The 27,194-nt window shown below is 38.4% G+C and overlaps 1 protein-coding gene across 2 annotated transcripts in view; it reads right to left on the minus strand.

Annotated features, from left to right (window-relative positions):
* Positions 1-15,889, minus strand: part of MARCHF8 (membrane associated ring-CH-type finger 8) — a gene marked incomplete at both ends in the record, with an annotated part of 76,977 nt that extends 61,088 nt beyond the window's left edge. For both annotated transcript variants that reach the window (XM_084244410.1, XM_084244408.1), the window contains one exon: positions 15,788-15,889. In XM_084244410.1, coding sequence (XP_084100536.1) covers positions 15,788-15,889 — 102 coding nt within the window. The remainder of the gene's footprint in view (positions 1-15,787) is intronic.
* Positions 15,890-27,194: the final 11,305 nt, after the last annotated feature.

Below are 27,194 nucleotides of genomic sequence, written 5' to 3' on the forward strand. Positions count from 1 at the left end.
CCGGGGCAGACCAGGCGCACAGGGGAGTGTGTCCCCACATCGGCATTTTAGAACAGGGACCCTTCTCCAGTAAAGGCTGCTTGAAACTGACAGATGACTCCTGGAAGAACCAGAGGGGAACAGAGAAGCCCACCCAAGATGCCGGCCAGTCCCAACAACACAGTGTCCCAACGCATACGGCAAATTAGAAAACAGACAGTAGGGAGGAGAAGAACCACACGCAACCTAGCAACTCTCCAGAGAAAAAGCACACCACAAAAAGAAAGCCAGCCCCCAGATTGCAACGACAATAACTTGGAAGAATTTCTGAGCCTTCCAGAAAGAGAATTTAAAATTGCCGTGATTAAAAAACTGACAGAAGTCATAAAGGAAAACAATGATAAGGGAAAAATAATCAACGATCAGAAGAATGCAATTGAGTCCCTAGAGAGGGAAAACAATGGTCAGAAGAAAGAAATTGAGTCCCTAAAGAGGGAAGTAAAAGAAATGCAGGAGATCAAAGAATTAATGGAAGAACTAAAGAATTCTGGGAAAAGCAATGAAAGCAGAATAGATGAAATGGAAGAACGAATAAGTAATCTTGAAGATACAGAAATAAAAAGAACCAAAACAGAGAAGGAAAGAGAAGTACGAAGGAAAAAGAACGAAGAAAGACTTCGGGAACTATCTGACTCCATGAGGAAAGGAAATATAAGAGTTATAGGAATACCAGAAGGAGAGGAGAGAGATGTAGGAACAGAGAAAATATTCAAAGAGATAATTGAAGAGAACTTCCCAAATGTGAAGAAGGAGCTGAAAATTGATATACAAGAAGCAAGAAGAACACCAAACTTCCACGACGAAAGGAAAAATACAGCAAGACACATAATAGTAAAGCTCCCAAGAATCCAGGACAAGGAAAAAATAATGAAGCTGGCAAGAGGGAAGAAACAGATAACATTCAAAGGAAAACCAATCAGGCTGACATCAGACTTCTCCGAAGAAACACTACGGGCAAGGAGAGAGTGGAGGGACATAGTCAACAGACTCCAAGAAAACAGATGCCAACCAAGAATACTCTATCCCGCAAAGCTCTCCTTCCTCTTTGAAGAAAGAATATGGACCTTCCCAGACAAACAGAAACTCCGGAATTTCATTGCAACTAAACCCCCACTCCAAAAAATACTACAAGGAGTCCTAAAGCCAGAACCTCAGAGCGACGAATAACAATGAAAGAAGGCCAAAAAAAAAAAAAAAGTTATTAAAAGAATAAATAAATAAAATCAAAGGAAAGACAAACACAATGGCAAATACAGATGTTAACATATCAATATTAACTCTAAATGTAAATGGACTAAACTCTTCAATAAAAAGACACAGAGTTGCAGCCTGGATTAAGAAACAAAACCCAACCTTTTGCTGTCTCCAGGAAACACATTTAGCTACAAAAGATAAAAATAGGCTCAAAGTCAAAGGATGGAAAACAATCCTACAAGCAAATGGGCCAAAAAAGAAAGCAGGAACAGCTATACTTATATCAGATAAAACAGATTTCAAACTCAAAAAGATAAAAAGAGACCCCAATGGTCACTACATTATGATCAAGGGGACAATACTTCAAGAAGAAATAACACTCATTAACATATACTCACCAAACGAAGGAGCACCAAAATATATCAGACAACTGTTGTCCTCTCTGAAAACAGACATCAGAGAAAACACATACGTAGTGGGAGACTTCAACACACCACTATCAACAATGGATAGATCAACAAGACAAAAAATAAGTAAAGAAACCAAAGCTCTAAATAAAGACCTAGAGCAATTGGGCTTAACAGACATCTATAGAACACTAAACCCCAAAAAAACGGAGTACACATTTTTCTCAAGCGCACACGGATCATTCTCCAGGATCGATCACATACTGGGGCACAAGACAAACATCAACAGATACACCAAGATTGAAATCATATCAACCATCTTTTCTGACCATGAAGGCATCAAACTAGAAATAAACCATAAAAAGAAGGCAAGGAACTTTCCTACCTCATGGAGATTAAAAACCACACTACAGGAAGACCATTGGACTAATGAGGAGATCAAAGAAGAAATTAAAAAATTTTTTGAATTGAACGACAAGGAGGACACCAATATCCTAAATGTATGGGATGCAGCAAAAGCAGTAATAAGAGGAAAATATATAGCAATAGAAGCTCACATCAAGAAACAAGAAAGAACGCAAAGAAACAACCTAATCTCGAAGCTCAAAGATCTAGAAAAAGAACAACAAGAAAACCCCAAAACCAGTAGAAGAAAAGAAATAATAAAAACCAAAGCAGAAATAAATGAAATTGAAACTAAAAAAACAATCCAAAAGATCAATGAAACCAAGAGCTGGTTCTTTGAAAAAATCAATAAAATAGACAAACCCCTAGCCAGGCTCACAAAGGAAAAAAGGGAGAAAGCACAAATAAACAGGATCATCAATGAAAGAGGAGAAATCACAACGGACACAGCAGAAATAAAAAGAATAATCAGTAACTACTATGAACAGTTATATGGAAACAAGTTTAACAATCTAGAGGAGATGGACAAATTCCTACAACTCTACAATCACCCAAAGCTAGATAAAGAAGAAATAGAACACCTAAACAGACCAATTACAATTAGCGAAATTGAAATGGTAATCAAAAACCTCCCCAAAAACAAAAGCCCAGGACCTGATGGATTTACAAATGAATTCTACCAAACATTCAGAGACGAATTAGTGCCTATCCTTCACAAACTCTTCCAAAAAATTGAGAAGGAAGGGACAATACCAAACACGTTCTATGAAGCCAACATTACACTAATACCAAAACCGAACAAGGACAACACAAAAAAGGAAAACTACAGGCCAATCTCCCTAATGAACACTGATGCAAAAATCCTCAATAAAATTTTAGCTATCAGAATCCAACAATGTATCCATAAGATAATTCACCACGACCAAGTTGGATTCATTCCAGGGGCACAAGGATGGTTTAACATCCGAAAATCAATCAACGTTATCCAACACATCAACAAAAAGAAATATAAAAACCATATGATAATATCAATAGATGCTGAGAAAGCTTTCGACAAAGTGCAACACCCATTCATGATAAAAGCCCTTGAAGTTCTTGGGATACAAGGAACATACCTCAACATCATAAAGGCCATCTATGACAAGCCAACAGCCAGTATCATTCTCAATGGTGAAAAGCTGAAAGCAATTCCATTAAGATCTGGAACAAGACAAGGATGTCCACTCTCACCATTGCTTTTCAATATAATACTGGAAGTCCTAGCCAGGGCAATAAGACAAGAGAAAGACATCCAAGGAATCCAAATAGGAAAAGAAGAAGTCAAACTATCACTATTTGCAGACGATATGATATTATACATAGAGAACCCCAAAAACTCCACAGAAAAGCTAATTCAACTCATCAATCAGTTCAGTAAAGTGGCAGGATACAAAATCAACACGCAAAAGTCAGTAGCCTTCCTATACACAAACAATAAATCTGAAGAAGAAGAAATCAAAAAGACCATCCCTTTTGTTATTGAAACAAAAAAAATCAAATATTTGGGAATAAATCTAACAAAAGAGGTAAAGGACCTATACAAAGAAAACTATAAAACACTGTTAAAAGAAATAGAAGAAGACACAAAGAAATGGAGAGACATCCCCTGCTCATGGATTGGAAGAATAAACATTATTAAAATGGCCATCCTTCCAAAAGCAATATACAGATTCAATGCTATTCCAATCAAAATTTCAATGTCATTCTTCAAAGAAATAGAACAATTATTGATGAAATTCATATGGAATCACAAAAAACCCCGAATAGCCAAAGCTCTCCTGAAAAAAAAAGAAGGGAATGGAGGCATCAGACTCCCAGACTTCAAACTATACTACAAAGCCATAATCATCAAAACTGCATGGTATTGGAACAAGAACAGACATACAGACCAATGGAATCGAATAGAAAATCCAGAAATAAACCCACAGATTTATGGTCAACTAATCTTTGACAAAGGAGCAAAGAATATGCATTGGAGCAAAGAAAGTTTGTTCAATAAATGGTGCTGGGAAAACTGGGTCGCTACATGCAAAAGAATGAAGCTTGACCACCACCTCACACCATACACAAAAATCAACTCAAAATGGATTAAAGAACTAGACATAAGACCTGAAACCATAAAATATATAGAAGGAAATATAGGCAAAACACTACGTGATTTGCACATCAAAGACATCTTTACAGACACATCACCCAAAGCAGTGATAGTGAAGGCAAAGATAAACAGCTGGGACTATATCAAATTAAAGAGCTTTTGCACAGCAAAAGAGACAATAACAAAAACAAAGAGAAACCCCACCAACTGGGAGAACATTTTTGCACCCAACACTAATGATAAAGGACTGATCACAAAAATCTGCAAAGAGCTGATGAGACTCAACAACAACAAAGAAAATAATCCAGTCAAAAAATGGGCAGAAGAGCTTAAAAGAAACTTCTCTGAAGAGGAAATGCAAATGGCCAACAGGCATATGAAAAAATGTTCAACATCACTTGTCATCAGGGAAATGCAAATCAAAACTACCATGAGATACCATCTTACACCAGTGAGAATGGCACATATTAAAAAAACTAGCAACAACAAATGTTGGCGAGGGTGTGGAGAAAAAGGAACTCTTCTGCACTGTTGGTGGGAGTGCAAACTGGTCCAACCACTGTGGAAAGCTGTGTGGAGATTTCTGGACCTACTAAACATAGAGCTTCCATATGACCCAGCAATTCCACTCCTAGGTATGTACCCAAAGGACACAGAAACATCAATTCCAAAGAACACCTGCACCCCTATGTTTATAGCAGCACTGTTTACAATAGCTAAGCTTTGGAAACAACCCAAATGCCCAAAAATAGATGACTGGATCAAGAAGATGTGGTACATATATACCATGGAATATTACTCAGCATTCAAAAAAGATAAACACATGCAATTTGCTGCAACATGGATGGCGCTGGAAGGGATCATGCTCAGCGAAATAAGCCAAAAAGAAAAAGAAAAATACCGGATGGTCTCACTCATAGCAGGAATCTAGAAAACTTAAATAATGGACCAGGAAAATGAATAACTATAAGAAAGTGAAAATCAAAATCAACAAAAAACTATGAACCAGAGACACTTTTAGGGGGGCGGGGGCGGGAGGGGAGGGATTGGGGTCAGAATGGGGGGCTGCAATTGTATGGGGAATATAACAATAAAATTTATAAAAAAAAAAAAAAAGGAAAAAAAAAAATAAAATATCCTCTATCACTGAAAAAAAAAAAAACAAAAACAAAAAACTAATGGAGGAGTAAATAAATTAGTGTCTTTAAAGTCCAGTTGAGAAGGACAAATTTTTTTTTACTGCTATCTATCTAAGTTCTTAGCTGAAACTGTTGCAGCAAGAGAGATTACCAACAGAAAAGAATGCAAATTTATTTAATATAGGTTACCTTGATATAGGAAATGACATAAGGATGTGGAATCTATTTTGAGTCAAACAGACTCCATCTTGTCTCTAACTGCCATGATGAGACTTTTATATAAAAGTAAGCAGCCTGATTCAACTCTTCTCAGGGGATTCTAAAAGACCATTCACTCACTGATTTCTCCTTATTTATGACTAGGAAAGAAACTTAACATCCTGCAATCAACTATCAATGATTACAAAAGAAACAGGAAACTCACCCCTGCTGATTATTATAAAAAGACCCCACAATGCAACATTCTGTTTGAAGACCCCTGTCAACCAATACAAAACTTTCAAACATATGACTGAAAATTAGAACAATCTCCTGCTTAATCCTTTATCTCCCCTATGTCCTTATCAACCTGGGAACCCCACCCCCTTTGTTGTGAATCTAGATCATTATCCCTAATCTTGAATAAATGTTTTCTTAATTATAAAAAAAAAAAAAAAAAAAAAAAATAATCAAGGGAAGCCCAGATAGCTGGTAAACATTATATCTAGACATATGAGAGTTTTAAATCAAAAAAAGACAGCCTTCATCAATGAGGGTGAGCATCACATAGTCCATTGAGGGCCTGAATAGAACAAAAAGGTGAAGAAGAGTGAAGTTTGGGTCTGTTTGCTTAAACTGGTTCATCCGTCTTCTACTGCTCTCAGATTATCAGTGTATCTAGTTCTTGGGCCTTTGAACTTAACCTTTGGGATCAAAATAGGACTAAAATCACCACTTCCCATGGTTCTCAGGCCTTCAGATCTGACTAACACTAGCAACTTCCCTGATCCTCAGGAAGTCAGCAGATGTAGGGTGCGGGTGGTAGTATTTCTTGGCCTGCATAATCATGTGAGCCAATTCCTATAGTAAGTCTCCTCATTCAAACATAGAAAGATTGATAGTTAGACAGATGGTTACAGAGACAGCCTATTGGTTCTGTCTCTCTGGAGATCTATGACTAATACACAAACTAAAAAATAAAACCATATGACTGTCTCAGTGGACTGAGAACTGCAGGAACTCATGGCACATAATGACTGCATCCAAACCCCTACACTAAGAGACTTGCACAAACATAAGCATAGTTTCTAACATCTCATGGCTATGTTCCTAGGATCATGACTCCAACCCTCTTAAGTTCCTTTCTGAGAAATGCAAATCAAAACTACAATGAGATACCATCTCACACCAGTGAGAATGGCACATATTAAAAAAACTAGCAACAACAAATGTTGGCAAGGTTGTGGAGAAAAAGGAACTCTCCTGCATTGCTGGTGGGAGTACAAAATAGTCCAACCACTATGGAGAGCTGTGTGGAGATTCCTCAACCTGCTAAAGATAGAGCTTCCATATGATCCAGCAATTCCACTCCTAGGTATTTACCGAAAGGACACAGAAACATTAATTCCAAAGAACACCTACACCCCTATGTTTATAGCAGCTCTATTTACAATAGCTCAGCTTTGGAAACAACCCAAATGCCCAAAAATAGATGACTGGATCAAGAAGATGTGGTACATATACACCATGGACTATTACTCAGCTATTATTATTATATTATTAATATATTGTAATATATTATATTATATTATTGACTATTATTCAAAAAAGATAAACACATGCAATTTGCAACAACATGGATGGAGCTGGAAGGGATCATGCTCAGCAAAATGAGCCAGAAAGAAAAAGAAAAATACCGGATGGTCTCACTCATAGCAGGAATGTAGAAAACTTAAATAAGGGACCAGGAAAAAGAATAGCTATAAGAAAGAAAAAATCAAAATCAACAAACAACTATGAACCAGAGACACACTATGGGGGGAAGGGGAAAAGAAGGGATTTTGGGGCCAAAATAAGGGGGTTGCGACTGTATGGGGAATATAAAAATAAAATTAAAAAAAAAAAGTTCCTCCCTGAGAAAACTCAAGGTTGCCAAAAGAAATTTACTGTTTGTGTCAATCAACACCTAAAGATAAGAGGCCCTGTCTCCCAGTTTCTATGGGAGAACAAGAGCCTAACTTCGGTAAGCACCCATTAGTACACCCAGATGGCTTAACTATATTGACCAAACTCCTTTCCAGCTTTCTGTAAATTTCTATTTCCTTGACTCTGCTCAAGATCCCATCCTTTTCCCCTCTGGTTCTTCTTCCCCACTCCCTCTCATTCTCCTTTTAAAATATCTAGTCAGGGCCTCCCTGGTGGCGCAAGGGGTTAAGCACCACACTATGAAGCAATCTGAAGCCTCTGCAGCATGAGTTTGATCCCTGAGTTTGATCCCTGGCAGGCCAGGGAGCAACCCACATGGCGAAGTAGACCTCTCCTGCCTCACCCACCGCTCCCCTCAGCAGTGTGTTTCAGTCAGTATGTCTGTTTTGTTCCCCACTCTGTCTCTGGTGAATCTTCTTACCCCTCCGTATCTCTGGCCTGTACCCCAGCTCTTGTATGCATAAATAAATAAATCTTTGAAAAATAAATCTAGTCACCTCTGAACAAAAACAAGTTGAGTTCAGTTCACACTGGACTCCCCCCCTCCATTGCGATAGTTATTACTAAGCAGAAATTTGTCTATACTAGTATATAAGATGCTTTGTTCACCTTTAACAAGAACAGAAAAAAGCATTTGACAAAATCCATATTTCTGATTAAAATTCTCAGAAAACTGAGAACTTCTTCAACTTGATAAAGGATAGCTAAAAACAAAAACATACAACATACTTAATGTTGAAAGAATGAACATCTGCTCTCATCACTTTTTTTCAATATGGTAGTACTTGCTAGTACAAGTAAGAGGGAGGGAAAGTGAGAAAGGAATGATTCATCCAAATAAAATTGGACAGTTTATTCACAGATGACACAATCACCAATGTAGAAAATTCATTGGAAACTATAAAATAATTACTAGAACTAATGAGTTTGGAAAAATTACAGGATCCAAGATAAATACACAAAAACCAATTTTATTTCTATGCACTAGCATTGAGCAACAGGAAATTAAAATTTGAAAAACGTGATTTATAACAGAATCAAAAATACAAAATACCCAGGGACAAATCTAACAAAAATCTACACTAAAATCTACAATACATGCTAAGAGAAATTAAGCAATACTTAAAGAGGAAACACCTTGTTCATGTGTCAAGATGCAATGTTGCTAAAATGTCAGTTCTCCACCAAAATGAATTACAGATACAATAATCCCAATAATAATCCTAGCAAACTGTTTTGTGTAAAAACTGACAATCTGATTCTTAAATTCATATAAAAATGAAAAAAAATTAAAACAGACAAGTTTAAAAAAGAAACTGATGGGTCTCCCCATTGGCGCAGTGAGTTGAGCACAGCACTGTGAAGCTATCCACAGCCTCTGCAGTGCAGGTTTGATTTCCGGCCAGCCAGGGAGATTCCCACATGGCGCAGCAGACCTCTCCTGTCACGCCCGCTGCTCCTCTCAGCAGTGCTTTCGGTCCATCTCCCTATTCTGCTCCCCACTCTGTCTCTGGTGAATCCTCTCACCCTCTGCACATCTGGCCTATACCCCAGCTATTGTATAAGTAAAAAATAAATCTTTAAAAAAAAAAAAAGAAAAGAAACTGATGTTCAAGACTTACTATAAAACTAGAGAATTCATGTCATTGTGGTATTGGTATAAACAAAGGCAAACAGGAACAGAAGCGTCCAGAAATGAATACACACATCTATGGGCAACTGAATTAAGGTAACGCAATGGGGAAAAGACAGTCTATTCAACAGATGTTATTAGGACAAATGAGTATTCATAAACAAAGAAAATGACATTGGATATATACTTCACACAATATATGAAACTTCATTCAAAATAGATCATTGACCTACATGTAAAACCAAAAATATGAGATTTCTAAAAGAAAACACCGAAGCTATTATTTGCAAACTTTGGCAAGGTAAAAGATGCCTCAGTAGAACATAAAAAGTATAAAGCATAAAAGAAAAAAAATGGATAATATGACTTGAACAAAATTAAAAACTTCTGGTCTTCAAATGACACTGGGGCAGGAGAATGAAGACAATCCAGAGACTGAGAGAAAACACTTGCAGAACATACATATGCTAAAGGATCTGTATCTAGAACATCTAGAGAATGCTCAAACTCCTTTTTTTAATGACCAAAAGATTTGAACAGACACTTTAACAAAAAAAGATACAGAGATGATAAGTAAACACATGAAAAGATTGGTGGCATCCTTATTCACGAAGAAAATGCAAGTTAAAATTACAATGAGATACTACTATACACCTGCGAGTAGCTAAAATTAAAATGACTGACTATCAGTGTTGGTGGTGATGTAGTTACAACTCTCATACTTCAAGCACAAATGTAAAATGGCATAACTACCTTGGAAAAGAGTGCTTTTGGTTTGGAAGTTTCTTAAGAAGTTAAACATGCAGTTACCATACAGTTCCACTCTTAAGTGGAACTAGCCAATAAAAAGGAAATAAACATCCATACAAGGAATTGTATATAGCAGCCTTACTATAATAGCTAAACACGAAAAATAATCCAAACATCCATCTGTAAAAACTATTTAAATTGCAAACTATAGTGAAAGAAAACAGATTGCTTAGGGAAAATGTTGAACAGAGGTGGAGGGCAGTATTAAAGAGGGGAATAAGTAACTCTGGGCAGTGATAAATACATTCACAATCTTGATTGTGGAGACACTTTCATGAGAAATGTATTATATACACACACATATATAGATGTGTGTGTGTATATATATATGTCATAACAAATTGCACCCTTTAAATATATTGTTTATTCTGTCAATTATATCTCAACAAAGTTAAAGACAAAATAAAAACATAACAAAAAATGATCTAAAAAAAAGTGAGGGGACCAATCAAACCACAAGACAAAGACTAAGTACAGATAAGAAGTTAATCAAAAAGCACTCAGGATGACAACAGATCAATTAAAAACTTCCTTGGACAATAAAGCAAAACTCAGCAGTACTGAGTCAGCACAATACAGCAATTTGGTAAAAGTTCAATCCCAAAGGAACCAAGTTAAGGGAATCAATCTGAGAAAATACAATATCCGAGAAAATATGGAAATTTAACAGCAATCCCTAAGAGAACTAGACTACATTTTCTTCTACTAAAGGTAGAAGAAAAGGCTTCAGAATTGAAAGAAGACTGAAAGGCTGGAAAACCTCCCATAAAAACCAGAGAGCCATTGAGGACAGCAACATATTAACCAGTCAATCTTTACTTTTTTATTTTTTATATATTTTACATCATTCCTATTTTGTACAATGCATGCTTTCTCTTTTCCTGCAAAAATTCCCATCACCAATTCACCCATGCACCATCACCACAGACCCTTGTGTAAGAACACATTCCCTCCCCTGTTCTGATCCTTCTCCCTCCCCTTCTCCCACAGTGTCTCTGATTAATAGTTGCTTGTTAATTTTGTTTTTTTTTAATTTATTATAATTATTTTTCCCCTGGTCCCTTATTTGGTTCCTCTACATTCCTCCTATGAGTGAAACCATCCAATATTTTTCTTTTTCCTTCTTAACCAGTCAATCTTCAAACAATAAAGAAAAAAATTTTTCAAGAAACATTTACTCAGCTCATAAACAACAGCAGTAGAGAAATCATTTAAAGAATTACACAACATTCCTCTAACCACTAAAACTAAATCATTCATTTATTTGTCAATTGTACTGAGTATGTGTGAAAGTCATTAACTTTGCCTAGAATTGTGGGACTGGATTCTTGCAATGGGTGCTATGGAGAGAATCATGCATCCAGTAAGCATAAGTAAAAATGTCAATGTTAATGGTTAGATGATTTGATTCTAAGTAAACTTCAATGTTCCTCACATAAGATTCAGAAGTAAAATTGTTATTAATGTAATAAACTGTCTCAGACTATCCCAGAAGTTATGAGATAAATTTCACCACTGAAATAAATTTCACCACTGGAGTTCTGAGGACAGACGGGAGGATATTGGTTACTTTGGGACTGAACATTTACCAAATTGCTGGGAGGGAGGAAGGGGTGAGAGGGAAGGGGTGGGCAGTTGGCAAAGAAGAAAGACTTAAAGGAGGGAAGGAGGGAGGGAAAGGAGGGAGGGAAGAAAATGAGGGAGGGAGGGAGGGAGGGAAGGCGGGGTGTCTCCACACAGCTTCTCTCCCTCCTCTAGTGCTCACTCAACCATAGGAGGATGAGAAATATACTAAAGGATTTTGCTTTAAATTCACCATACTGGGCCTCCCTGGTGATGCAAGGGGTTAAGCACCACACTATGAGGTGATCCACAGCCTCTGCAGCACGAGTTTGATCCCGGCTGGCCAGGGAGCAACCCACATGGCGCAGAAGACCTCTCCTGACTCGCCTGCTGCTCCCCTCAGCAGTTTATTTCAGTCAGTCTGCCTGTTCTGTTCTCCACTTTGTCTCTGGTGAATCCTCTCACCCTCCCCACACCTCTGGCCTGTACCCCAGCTCTTGTATGCATAAATAAATACATCTTTTAAAAAATAAATAAACTCGCTACACCAAGAAAACTAGATAAAGGAAAACAGACTCCACTAGAAAAGTACCTTTCAAACCAATCCTGGTACCACATTTCAGACCCCAGAAACCTACAAAACAACCTTTTCAGTGCTGTGACAGCTGCTGCTCTTATGGAGCCCTGCAAATTCCCGTCTCGGCTGTTCCTACTCTACTGCCATCTGACTCTGACCTTAGAATGCCACACCGCCACTGGGTATTCAAAGTACTCCTCACAGTAAGATGGGGCAGGATAATCCCCTTCCCAACAGCAATCTAAACCCCTATCCCACGAATATAGTTGGTTAATGCTGTTTATTTAAACCTTAAAAACCCCATCAAACAGATCAATTTTTTATTTTATTTTTTAAACATCCTTGTTCCTTTTTTCATATTATAGGAATTCTCTCCTCAGGTGTGATCACCTTAGTTTTCCCAGCACCAAAGGCCCAAAAGTGCTCCACCATATTCCATTGTGCCCACCTATCCCATTTTCTACTTTCCCCCTCCCTCCCCTTCCTCTTGCCTCCTGAATGCCTCAGATCTATGATCATTTTTAAAAGTATTTACTGGATATCCACCTACAGTGACTCTGTAGTACCAGGGTTTTAGATCAAAGAAAATCCCTCTTACTGGCTTAAAATGTTGGTCATCTTTATTTCTCTATTTCAAACAAGTATGTACAGCTTCCTTGTACACACCAAGAAATTCCCATCTTCTGGTGTCCAGACTCAACACTACAATGAACAGGGAATGAGCAACCTCAAATGGTGCAAGCAAGCACCCTAGCCAAAGGAAATGTTCTATTCAGTAGTATTTAAAAACCCATTATGGTGGGGGAGCCTCCCCGGTGGCGCAGTGGTTGAGTGCTGAGTTGTGAAGTTGCCCACAGCCTCTGCAGCGCCAGTTCCATCCCTGGCTGCTCCCCGGCCACTGGAGGAGGGTCCCGCATGGCACACAGACCTCTCCTGCCACCCGCTGCTCCCCTCAGCAGTGTACTTCGTTCCTTATGCCTGCTCTGCTCCCCGCTCTCGCTCTGATGAATTCTCTCACCCTCCCGGGCTTCTGACTGTACCCAGTGCTTGTATAAATAAATAAATAAATGAATAAATGAATAAATAAATGAATAAATAAATCTTTAAAAAATAAATAAATAAATAAAAATAAAAACCCATTATGGGGCCTCCTAGGTGGCCTAGGGGTTAAGTGTCAGCACTATTACTGCTAACACCTGAGTTTAATACCTGGCCAGGGAGCTAACACACATATGGTGTGGCAAAACCTCTCCTGTCTCATCAACTGCTCCCCTTAGCAGTGTATTCAGTAAATCCACCTGTTCTGCTCCCCACTCTGTCTATGGTGAATACACACACACACATCTCTGGCCTATACCCCAGTTCTTCTATGCAAAAAAAAAAAAAAAAAAAAAAGACCATAAGTAATAAGTAAATAAAGATGACATAATCTTAAAAATAAATAATAAAAGGCTACAGTGGCAGAGTTGAGTAGATGTGAACAGCTCACAAAATCTAAAATATTTATCATATGGTCCTTTTTAGAAGAAGTTTGCCAAGTCAGGCCTAAGTAGGCGATTAAGTAATCCCCTAGCTAGTCTCCCTATTACCCATTCAACTCACTCTTCAAACTGCAGCCCCAAAATTTTAAGATCACAAATCTGATCATTCACTCTTGTGCAAATATAAAAAATTCTTAATATAACTGCTCTAATTTTTCCAACTTCCCATCTTGTCACTACTTAGTATGACACATGTTCAAGTTACTTTATTTTATTCTCTTCAAACTCATCTTTCTCTAATCTTTAGACTATAGCGGTAATGTTTCTCCCGGCTGAGAATCTAGCTGTTCGAGTCATCCATCCATATAAATGTCATTTTCTCTAGGAAGCCATTCTTGACCCCTTTGACTGGGATTAGATAATCCTGAATTTCCTCCATCACTGACATTATTAGACTTCAAAGCATATTTAATTGTCATGCCAGATCAAGAGCCATACATGGACATTAACTATGACTTGCTTAGAGCAAGCAAAGACTAATATACATGTGGCACCTATACATGTTTTGGTTAAATAAATTTATCCCTACAAGATGTTTTGAGAATCCAAAGAACTGTTTTCTCAGTGGTATATATCAGGAATAGAGGTAGATTTAACCCATGAAAATATATGTGTTGTAGCTGGGACTACATCAAATTAAAGAGCTTCTGCACAGCAAAAGAGACAATAACAAAAACAAAGAGAAACCCCACCAACTGGGAGAACATTTTTGCACCCAACACGAATGATAAAGGACTGATCACAAAAATCTGCAAAGAGCTGATGAGACTCAACAACAAAGAAAATAATCCAGTCAAAAAATGGGCAGAAGAGCTAAAAAGAAACTTCTCTGAAGAGGAAATGCGAATGGCCAACAGGCATATGAAAAAATGTTCAACATCACTTGTAATCAGGGAAATGCAAATCAAAACTACCACGAGATACCATCTTACACCAGTGAGAATGGCACATATTAAAAAAAACTAGCAACAACAAATGTTGGTGAGGGTGTGGAGAAAAAGGAACTCTTCTGCACTGTTGGTGGGAGTGCAAACTGGTCCAACCACTATGGAGAGCTGTGTGGAGATTTCTGGACCTACTAAACATAGAGCTTCCATATGATCCAGCAATTCCACTCCTAGGTATTTACCCAAAGGACACAGAAACATCAATTTCAAAGAGCATCTGCACCCCTATGTTTATAGCAGCACTATTTACAATAGCTAAGCTTTGGAAACAGCCCAAATGCCCAAAAATAGATGACTGGATCAAGAAGATGTGGTACATATACACCATGGAATATTACTCAGCATTCAAAAAAGATAAACACATGCAATTTGCAGCAACATGGATGGTGCTGGAAGGGGTCATGCTCAGTGAAATAAGCCAGAAAGAAAAAGAAAAATACCGGATGGTCTCACTCATAGCAGGAATTTAGAAAACTTAAATAAGGGACCAGGAAAATGAATAACTATAAGAAAGTGAAAATCAAAATCAATAAAAAACTATGAACCAGAGACATTCTTTGGGGGGTGGGGGGCAGGAGGGGAGGGATTGGGGTCAAAATGGGGGGGGTTGCAATTGTATGGGGAATATAAAAATAAAATTTATTTTAAAAAAAATAAAAATAAAAATAGGGGCCCCCCCTGGTGGCGCAGCGGTTGAGCGCTGGGTTGCGAAGCTGCCCGCGGCCTCGGCAGCGCAGGTTTGATCCCCGGCTGCTCCCCGGCCGCCGGAGGATGATCCCACATGGCGCACAGACCTCTCCTGCCGCCCGCTGCTCCCCTCAACAGTGCACTTCGTCAGTCTGCCTGTTCTGTTCCCCGCTCTGGCTCTGGTGGATTCTCTCGCCCTCCCGCGCTTCTGACTGTAACCCAGTGCTTGTATAAATAAATAAATAAATCTTAAAAAAAAAATTTCCGTTTAAAAAAAAAAAAAATAAAAATAAAAGGGACAAAAAAAAAAGAAAAGAAAAGAAAAAGAAAATATATGTGTTGTATAATCCATCCATGGCTGCATAAATTCATACCAAAATCTAGTTATCAACAAAAAGACAATTTCTTCTGAGCTAAACTATTTATACCACATGCATTTTAGTATATTACCAGAGAGGATCTTGACTTTCAGAGGTTATTAATATATGCTACATTTAATGAAAACAAAAAGGGTATTCACCCATTACCTGTTCCTCCCTCTCTTTTTCTTTGGTTTTACTTCTGTAGACTCTAGCAGCAGTGGCATCTTGGGATGGAATGGCAGAAATCTGATGCAGTGGCATGCTCATCCCAGCCTCCAGTCTGGTCTTCTTCTTTATGGAAAAGAGTCTCTAGTGGTAGAGTCATTTTGGGCCATGGACTTCAAGCTGAGAGACAGAAGAAAAGACATAGATAGCTAAAACACTTTTCAAATTTCCCACAGTGAGATTATATTTAAAAATCATAAGAAATACATAAAATAATAAATCACATTTATAATTAAAGAAGTGACAATATGTGACATAAATACTTGGTCTTCAAAAATGATACATTTCCCTTTATGGAAGAAATTCTAATTTTTTTTCTCATGTAATAAGATGGGAAAAACTCAAAGAGGCTGGGAGATTAGGTACATGTATAACTGGAAATAGTTTTCCATTGGTTAGTTAGGTTTGTTTTTTTTTTAAGATTTATTTATTTATGCATATAGGAGCTGGGGTACAAGCCAGAGGTGTGGGGTGTGAGAGGATCACCAGAGACAGAGTGGGGAACAAAACAGGCAGGCTGACTGAAATACAATGCTGAGGGGAGTAGCAGGCGAGTCAGGAGAGGACTGCTGCGCCATGTGGGTAACTCCCTGGCCAGGGATTGAACTCCATAGGTTGCGTCTTAACCCCTTGCACCACCAGGGAGGCCCGATTAGTTAGGTTTTAAACACAGCAGTGCATACTTTATTATAAGAATGTTTCTGAAGTTAAACTTTTTTCTTGAGCAAGCATTCATCCCAATATAAGCAGTAGTATTTCCTTAAAACATCTGCCCTTGAATTGATAAAATGGTAAGATTAAATGTTCAGTTATCTATAATACATGCTTAACTTTCCAAACATCTAGACTCTACACCAGTTGTTGGCAAACTTTTCCTGTAAAATGAAAGATTCTAAATATTTTTTACAATCATTTTAACTATATTAGAATTACTCAATTTTTGCTGTTATAGCATCAAAGTCATAATGAATATGTAAATGAATGAGAATGGCTATGTTCCAAAAAACAAGTTTTTGTAAGTAAAGTGTTGATTTGGCCCCTGGATCTATAGTTTGTTAAATTCTGCTCTAAAAGATTGTTTCAGGGAAGATGAGGGTCATCAAGACATTCCTGGGACAAGGAAAATGTTGCCCTTATGTAAAATAACAGTATCTAGTTATTATATAACACCTAGTCCATTTTAAGCCTTTGAAGAGGCTAACAAAAGAAGGAACACTGTGCCCAACAAATGATCTGAATATTGTGTTCACATTTACACAAGACAAGAGGCACTTACTTACTGCTGAGTTGTCTTTTACTGTCTGAGAGATCACAACAGTCAGTGAGGAGCAGTTTTTTTCATCCCTAATGCATTAAAGTTTTTTTGTCACAGGTGACAAACTCCATGTGGCCTCTTGGAATATTGGTCAAATTAACCATGCCCAGAGCCTCAGCACAAATGCCAATAGCTGCCTTTGGAACTTCTAGTATAATCATCATTATTACATCATTGGCACATGCCCATGACAAGCCTGGGGAAGACTATGCTAGAGAAACACAAAGATGATTTAATTTTAATTTTTATTTTTAATTTTAATTTTTATTTTTAATTTTAATTTTAATTTTCTGGTGCATTTTGATGGACCCTATCTTTATAGTCACTTAAGCTACTCTATTCATTTGTACTCCCATCTCCAAGCAATAGATGTGAAATTTCCCTGAAGTAATCCCTCTCCTATGTTAGACACATTTAGGCTAAAAAATTTAATTTTAAAAACCCAGCCGCAGACCTCTCCTGCCTCACCCACTGCTCCCCTCAGCAGTGTATTTCAATAGATCTTCCTGTTCTGCACCCCACTCTATCTGGTGAATCCTCTCACACACACCCCCTCCCCACCCCCGCCTCATGTACCTCTGGCCTGTATCCCAGTTCTTATATGCATAAATAAATGAATCTTAAAAAATTTTTAAAAAACAAGACTATGCCCCTCTTTATGTGACAAATCATGTGAAAAACATAAAGCAAGTATTACTTATGCTATTGTCTTTGCATAATTTCCAAATTACCTGTTTTATACCAATTATCTGTAATTAAAAGCAACAGTTAAACCCCTGCACTATGTCTCACAATCTAGATACAAGGACTTAAACTGTACTAATATTAACCAGTAAAATACAACATACCTAATGTGAACATCTATGTCTAAAAGACCTGAGAAAGCTGTTTGTATAAGATATGGAAATGAATACTCCATATTGTTGGATCAGAGGACTTAGTACTGTTAAGTTGGCAATTTTCCCAAATTGGAATACAGATACAGCAATCCCCATCAAAAATTCATCTGACCTGTTTGCAGAAATTGGATGAGAACACCCAAAAAAACCTCAAAAAAGAACAAACTTCTTTCCTTCTTCCCAATTTCAAAACTTATGACAAAGGAATAGCAATGAAGGCAGTGCAACACTGCAATAGGACAAATGTAGAGATCAATGGAATACAATTTAGTGTTAACAAATAAATCCATGTATCTTTGACCCAGACTATTCAATGGGGAAAGAATAGTCTTTCCAACAGTCTTGGGGCAACTGGACAGTTACATGCAAAAGAATCAATCCCCTACCTCAAATAAAAAAAAAAAATTAAAAAACTAGATATCAATATGCTTCAATAGATACTATATCATTAAAATGACAAGGCAAAAGTCCTCCATTCCTGGGAAATAGTTTATCAGTCCAAGCCAAAAAAAAAAAAAAAAAGACAAGACAACCATTGAGCTGAATAAGCTTTTTGTAAATTATGTAACTAATAGGGGACATGTACCTAGAATATAGAAAGAACTATTACAACTCAATTATAAAGATAATTCAATGAAAAGTGGGCCCGTTCAACATTAGTCAAAACAAAAATGCAAATAAAAACCATGAGGTATCACTTTAATTATGACTAATTATGGGGGCCTCGCTGGTGGCACAAGGGGTCAAGCACCGTACTCTGAAGCAATCTGCAGCTTCTACAACATGAGTTCGATCCCCGGCCGGCCAGGGAGCAACCCACATGGCGCAGCAGACCTCTCCTGACTCGCCCCCTGCTCCCCTCAGCAGTGTACTTCGTCAGTCTGCCTGTTCTGTTCCCTGCTCTGTCTCTGGTGAATCCTCTCACCTCCCATATCTCTGGCCTGTACCCAGCTCTTATATGCATAAATAAATAAATCTTAAAAAAAAATAAAAAATTAAAAGACAGATATGTGTTGATAAGATATATAGGAATTGAAAGCCTCACCTATTTATTGCTTATGGGAATACATATGCAGCTGCTTTGGGGAAAAAATCTGGCTCTTCTTCAAAATGTCAAATATAGTTATATTTGATTCAGTAATTTCATTCCTAAGTAAACACAAACCCAAAGAAATCAAGCCATATGCCCTCATAAAAACATTAAGTGTACGTCCATAACCAAAGTCTCAGAAATAACTCAACAGTCCATAAATTGATGGATGGATAAATGTTATCAATATAATGGAATATTATTCAACAAAATAAAGAAATGAAATATAAATGCATGTTACAACATCTATGAACCTTAAAAATAATATACTAAGTGAAAGGGGAATTACATATTATATGACTACATGTGTATGAAATATCCATAGTAGTCAAATCCATAGAGAAAAAAGATTAGTGATTATCGAGGATTAGGGTAGAGGTAGGCGAGGGAACAGAGACAGCTAAAAGGACTTCTTTTCAAGTAATCAAAATGGTCTAAAAATGCATTAAGGTAAGGCTTACATAACTCAAGTATACTAAAAGTCAAAGAACTACACACCTCATGAGGGTATGAGGAGATTATAACATGTGAATTGTATCTCAATAAAGCTGATTTAAAAAATATAGAAGTAATGAGTATAGGTTATGATAAAATCTTATTCCTTTTGTGCTACCCCAAGTATAATTTATCTGAAGGACATGGAGGTGGCCACTGTTACCCTAGCACTCTTCTGGTTCTGAGAAAGGTAGCAGGAAGAGTGTAAAGTCAGCAATCAGCAAGCTAAATTCAAATCTCGGCTCTATGAAATATTAACGGTGTGATGTGCAGCAAACTGATGAAATTCAAGGACTATTTCTTTGTAAAATAGAAAGGTAACAATCTCTACTCAGGACACAGGGTTATTGTGAAGATCAAATAAGAGTGTGTTCATGTGCACAAATACAAGGGTTCTTAGCATCAGCAATCAGCACATTTCCAGACCGCTTTTTCAGGCATCTTCAATGATTCCTCTCATAGCCTTACAAAAGCCTACTTGCCTCAAAGCTTTGTCTTTCCAGTACCATCTTCTGTCCTCTCATGCTTCAGTCTACACTAGACTTACACAACTGGGACTTCAAATCCTTTCTGATGTTTATTTAGTACCTTTAGCAGCATGACTGTGAGGGGAAGCAGAGTTGACAATGCTCTCTGTTTATAAGGGAGAGGCAGGAAGACCCCATGCAGAAGACAGCCATCAGCTTAACAATCAACCTGTTCTATGTTCTTTCCAGATGGTCAAAATAAATGAAGGATTCTGCCTATTGCCACAACAATGCTTGAGACAAACATAAGAACAAAGAGGCAGCCAGGAGAAGACAAAGATGCCAGTCACAGCCTCCCTTAGTGATAGTCACCAAGTTTACAAGCCCCCCTGCACCCATGCTCACAGGGTGTCAGGCGCACCCTATTCCTCCCCATTGTGGTTGCTGAATCTTAATCAGAAGCATATTTCATATTTTTGTAAAAAAATGAGAAGCCTGGGCCTCCCCAGTGGTGCAGCGGGTTGAGCGCAGCGCTGTGAGGCTATCCATAGCCTCTGCAGTGAAGGTATGATCCCAGCCGGTGAGACTCCCACATGGTGCAGCAGACCTCTCCTGTCACGCCTGCTACTCCCCTGAGCAGTGTATTTCTGTCATCTGCCTGTTCTGCTCCCCGCTCTTGTCTCTGGTGAATCCTCTCAACAACCCCGCCCCCCCCCGCCGCCGCACCTCTGGCCTGTGCCCCAGCTCTTGTATAAAAATAAATAAGTCTTTAAAAAAAAAAAATGAGAAGCCTGTGCACAGAAACTAGCAGACACAGAAAAAAAAAAGCTGTAGGAGGAGTGAGGAGACCAGATGTAGATATACATCACTGAATGCAGAGGAGACCAAATGCTTGAAAAGGTGGACTGATATAACTGGTAAAGGGACTGAGTTCAGGCTATGCATTCTCTAGACTGGGAAGCAGTGGAGCAGGAAACAAAGGGGAACACACCATGGGCACACTGAGCTTGAAAGGAAAGTCAAGGAAAGTCACCAACTCACTGTGACTCCTGAACACACAGGAATAGATCCCATTACCAAGAAACACCTGTACGATCATTCCTTTATGTCAGTAAATGCTATAAACAAATGATAAAATCCCACATAGATACAGAACTTTTAAACACTTCAGAAAACAGTAATGGAAAATCTCTAACACAAAAAATAACTCCTATCTCAAACAAAATTTAACGTTACATTCACATGGCAAAACTCTTAGAGGTATTCTAATTGAAAAGTAAATAAGCACATTATCACTGCTATTATCTCATAGTTAGATTTCTTCCTGCTAATGTTTTAAGACTTAAAGACAAGGACAATGAAAGAATTAAGCTCTAGAGAAATTTTCTAAGAACTACTGGAATCAATTAGAAACATAAATATTTGTATAAAATCAACAGTATAAGAAAAAAGCATGTAAATACATTTCACCAGTATTCATATACAACAACAAAACACATGAATTAATAAACGATTTAAAAGCTACTTTTCCAATGAAAAACATTCTGTTATTTTAGAATTTACTTGAGGTGTGTTCTCAAATTAAAGCATATATTTAATGGGGCCTCCCCTGGTGGCGCAGGCGGTTGAACGCCACGCCACGCTGTGAAGCTGTCTGAAGCCTCTGCAGCGCCAGTTTGATCCCAGCCGGCAGGCGAAGGTACCACATGGCACAGCGGACCTCTCCTGTCACACTGGCTGCTCCCCTCAGCAGTATATTTCATCAATCTGCCAGCTCTGTTCCCAACTCTGTCTCTGGTGAATCCTCTCACCCTCCCTCACTTCTGGCCTGTACCCCCGTTCTTGTATAAAATAAATAAATCTTCAAAAAAAAAAAAGCATGTATTTAATGTAATTCCAATCAAAGGTTAAGCAAGATTTTTTTTTTAATTGACAAAATGTTTTTAAAATTATGCTTAAGGGGCCTCCCCGGTGGCGCAGCGGTTGAGCGCTGGGTTGTGAAGCTGCCTGCAGCCTCCACGGTGCCGGTTCGATCCCCGGTTGCTCCCCGGCCACCAGAGGAGGGTCCCACATGGCGCGCAGACCTCTCCTGCCGCCCGCTGCTCCCCTCAGCAGTGTACTTCGGTCCTTCTGCCTGCTCTGCTCCCCGCTCTGGCTCTGGTGAATTCTCTCACCCTCCCGTGCTTCTGACTGTACCCAGTGCTTGTATAAATAAATATATAAATAAATCTTAAAAAAAATTAAAAAAAATAAAATTATGCTTAAGAATCAATGAGATGAGCCTCCCTAGTGGCGCAAAGGGTTAAGCACTGCACTATGAAGCAATCTGCAGCCTCTGCAGCACGAGTTCGATCCCCAACCGGCCAGGGAGCAACCCACATGGCAAGGCAGACCTCTCCTGACTCGCCTGCTGCTCCCCTCAGCAGTGTATTTCAGTCACTCTGCCTGTTCTGTTCCCCACTCTGTCTCTGGTGAATCCTCTCACCCCCTGCATCTCTGGCCTGTACCCCAGCTCTTGTATATATAAATAAATAAATCTTTAAAAGAAATCAATGAGATGATCAAATAAAAATGTTGGGGGGAAAGCTATAGGGAGATGAGTGCTTTGACATATTAAAACACAAAAAAACAATACTAATAAGTAATCAGTAAGCTATAAGTACAAGACTGAAAAGACAGTCCAGAAACTGACTCTACAGAGAGGAATACAATAACGAATAGAGGAGGCAGCCTAAAATTATAGGAAAAGGACAAGTGACTTAAAAAGCAGTGGTAGCAATGGAATACTACTCAGCAAGCAAAAAAAGTTAAACGCATGTTGTGGCAACGTGGAGAAACTGGAAGAGATTACCTAGGTGAAGCAAGCCAGAAGGAGACGATAAATGCAGGATGGCTTCAGTTATATGTGGAATCCAGAGTAACCAAAGAAAGGATAAGACAAAGACAAACTTTAAAACTGACCCTTGAAATTGGACCACAGATCCGAGGTTTCTAAGATTGGAGGGGAAGGAAGAGGAGAGGAGACGGGGGTGAGGGCAGGGAGAGCACAATGGAATATGGTGGAGGACTATGGGTGCTTTGGAAGCGGGAAAATATGGTGACCACTCTAGAGGAGAGAAATCCTACATTGTAAAAAACAAACCAGTATATAAAAGAATGGTAAATCAGGGCCTCCCCGGTGGTGCAGCGGTTGCGCACTGGGCTGCGAAGCTGCCCGCAGCCTCTGCAGTGCCGGTTGGATCCCCGGCTGCTCCCCGGCCACCAGAGGAGGGTCCCACATGGCGCACAGACCTCTCCCACCGCCCGCTGCTCCCCTCAGCAGTGTACTTCGGTCCTTCTGCCTGTTCTGCTTCCTGCTCTGGCTCTGCTGAATTCTCTCACCCTCCCGCGCTTCTGACTGTACCCAGTGCTTGTATAAATAAATAAATAAATCTTTAAAAATATAAAAATAAAATAAAACCTTAAAAAAAAGAATGGTAAATCATTAAAAAGTAAAAAAGAAACGGAGGCTCAGAACACAGACTGCTAGCAAACAGAAATGTAGCACTATAACATGGCAGATAGCAAGTATGAGCAGCTGCCCAGTGCTTAAGAAGACTATCTCTTCCTTACACTGCTATTTTTCAGTATGTGTTTCTCCCTCAAACCATGGCAGAAACTTATCTGTGGCAGGAATCATCATCTTTTGCAAAACCACAGAGAAGAAGAATAAACACGGGCTATTAGTAAATGTTTCTTTCTTTTCGTCATGGTTGTAAAAGAAACCTCTTGTTCTAAAACAGTGAAAGCCTTTTTCCACCAGAGGAGAAGGGATTATACTCTCTTAACAACAGATTTCCTTGTATAAAGAAAGCCCACGAACTGATGATCTGACCATGAGGTCAGGCACCTTCATTGTTTAAATATTTACTATAAAAGTTCCTCGATATCCTGCCACCAATCATATAAACTTGCCCACAGCCCTTACGCTGTCATGAACTGTGTAAAGGATATTCTGGAGTACACAAAGGAAGCAACGACCCCAGCTCTGGAATTGTTCTTGGGCTCTTTACCCTCCTCCTCACCTGGCTATTCAAAGTCCTCACTCTATTATCCTTATTTGGATGCCATATTCCCATCCTCTCCTTCCTAGAAGCACCTTCACAGCAACAATCTAACAGGCTCCATTTGCCAAGGAAAAATCACTGAATAAGTAGTCTATGTCATCAGGTGCTATAAAAAATTATAAAATTTCACATTGAAAAAATATTTTTAAGTGCTCTATGGGTTTCCCATCTTTAAAAACAAAAATAAAACTCTTTCAATATCCCTGTCTTCCCCCTCGTTATAACCAAACTTTCTGAGTTACCACCAGTGTTCTCCACTTTCTGGCATTCACAATCAATTCAATCTAAACTCTGCTCCCCACTTCAGATACTGCTCTTGGACTTTCTTATTTAGTGATAAAACTTAGAAGAAACACTCCAAGTGAAAGAAACAAATAATACACATAAGAAAGAAAACTAGGAAAAATAAAGATAATTTCAAAAAGAGGCATCCCTGGTGGCGCAGGGGTTAAAGTCTCAATGCTATCAAGCTATTGCCAGCCACTGCAGTGAGAGTTCAATCCTGGCCAGGGAGCTAAAGCACATATGGCGCAGGAGACTTCTCCTATCTCACCTGCTGCTCCCCTCAGCAGTGTATTTCAGTACATCCACTTGTTATGCTCCCCACTCTGTCTCTGGTGAATCCTCTCACCCCCCCCCCCACCTCTAGCCTACACCTCTAGCCACACCTCTAGCCTACACTCCAGTTCTTATATGCATAAATAAAAATAAATCTTAAAAAAAATATATTTCAAAAAGGCCACAACTTCACAGTTGTTAAGAATTACAGACTATAGCTTATTTAAAACAGAGGAAAACTTAAGTTTTAAAAGTTACAGGTGAGAAATTTCAATCTGAGACAAAAAATAACAATGCATAGGTTACAAATTACTGAACATATATCTACATAGTCAAGCAAGAGAACAAAACATGCTATCAAACTAACAGCACCACCTCATAGCCTTATTCCCTTCACTGAACCAGGAAAGACAGTTCTCCCCAAAGAAGTCCACATCCATAGAAGCCAGTGTCTCACCCACTGGTTAGGCAAGGCACAAACGTTGAAGTATGAAGATTATCCTACTCTTCTTCCCTTTACTGAAATGAAGACTAAAATTAAACTTTGAGGTTCTGAGAATTTTAAAGACGATAGTTTGCATAAATAAAAGTCTGAGACAAAGCTGTGTGTGTTTACTTTACCTCTTAACACTGGGCTTCATGAATGAGCTTTTTAAAAATATATCAAAATGAATTACAAATTTTAAATGCAAGAGAATAAAGTAACTATCAGAAAATATGAAATTACCAAAAGTGAAGAAATCATAAAACAAACATTCTACAGACTAGGTAAATTTTACTTAGAAAACAAAACTATAGTTTGAAAGCTTGAAAATAACCTAGAATAGGGCCTCCCCTGGTGGCGCAGGTGGTTGAGCACAGAGTTGTGAAACTGTCTGCAGCCTCTGCAGCACTGGTTCGATCCCACATGGCGCGACAGACCTCTCCTGTCTCACCTGCTGCTCCCCTCAGCAGTGTATTTCAGTCAGTCTGTCTGTTCTGTTCCCCGCTCTGTCTCTGGTGAATCCTCTCACCCTCTCGCACATCTGGCCTGTACGATGGTTATTGTATACATGAATAAATACATCCTTAAATAAAACAAAATAAAATAACCTAGAATACTTCAGAGCTTTACTAGAGGCAATAGAGTAAAATCTATTGTATACAATTATAAATAAACAATACTGAAGTAGAAAATGAAAACCAAAGTATAAGTGGTTTAAAAAGATGATATAAGAAGAGAAATAAATTAAAAATTACAGAGATAAACTTGTGAATATTAATACTGGAAAAGTGCTCTACATGAATTATCTCATTTAATTCTCACAACAGCAGAGGAGGTGGAGAAACTTTTTATCTCTATCTTACACATGGCTTAGAGAAAATTCAAGCAACTTGCCCAAGGTTTCATAGTGATATTTCACTAAATAGCTTGTGGCAACTTACAAGGAGAACCTAAAATATATAGTGGGAAATGTCTCTCTCTTTTTTTTTCAATCTCACTGTGGCACTGCCACTAGAAAGACAAAGACAAAACCTGGTATATTGATGGCTTTGTTATAATAGAGAAGAGTCATTATAATCACCATGAATACAGAAGATAACATGAAATCCACATGTGAAGTATATGCTTTTGCTATACTTCTGTCTTTCTCAACGGGCATTTGAACAAAGTAATGGGTATACTAGGTAAAAATCCAAGAAAGATACTAATTTATGTATTTCAAAGGTAGATTTTTTTAGGCAGTAAGATATGCCTCAAAAAGCTGTGCCCAATTTATTACAGATATTAAACTTTATCATTGCATTCACTTGTGAATATATTTCAAATTACTAAAAAATACTGCACTTTAAAGCAATAGTACATATCCTAAAACTATTATGACTACATAATAGTTATAGATATTACATATGTAACATATCCTTAAACCATTATCACTGTATATATCATATATAGTGTAATTTTATATATTATTACTATAACTATAGCTCTATTTTTAAACTAAGCCAATTGATTATTCAAGGTAATTTTCCAACATGTACCCTCAAAGGTTTGATCATGAAGAGGGGCAGAGTGGACTCCAGGTGTGCTCAACAATGCTGCCAGTGCTAGGCAAACAGGCTCCTAAAGAATAATGATGAGGCTAGAAGTCCTTAACCAAATGGAGACATGCTGCAGATTGAATGCTAGTGTGTGCAATTTAGATTCCCATGGAGCAGAACAACGAAGAGGGGTCAAGGCTGATACAAGGGAGTGAGAAGATAATGTGGGGAATGTGGGACTCAGCCTGAAATAGTGCACATGATCTAGACTCCTCCACTGGGAAGACTGCTGTAGTAACATTCCACCATGTGTGTCTATTAGTTGAACTAGGCATAATTACTGGAAAAAGGTCCCTTCGATATAGGTGATGGTTAATTTTATGTGTGAACTTGAT

This window comes from Talpa europaea (assembly GCF_964194135.1).
Source record: "Talpa europaea genome assembly, chromosome: 10".
Classification (NCBI taxonomy): domain Eukaryota; kingdom Metazoa; phylum Chordata; class Mammalia; order Eulipotyphla; family Talpidae; genus Talpa; species Talpa europaea.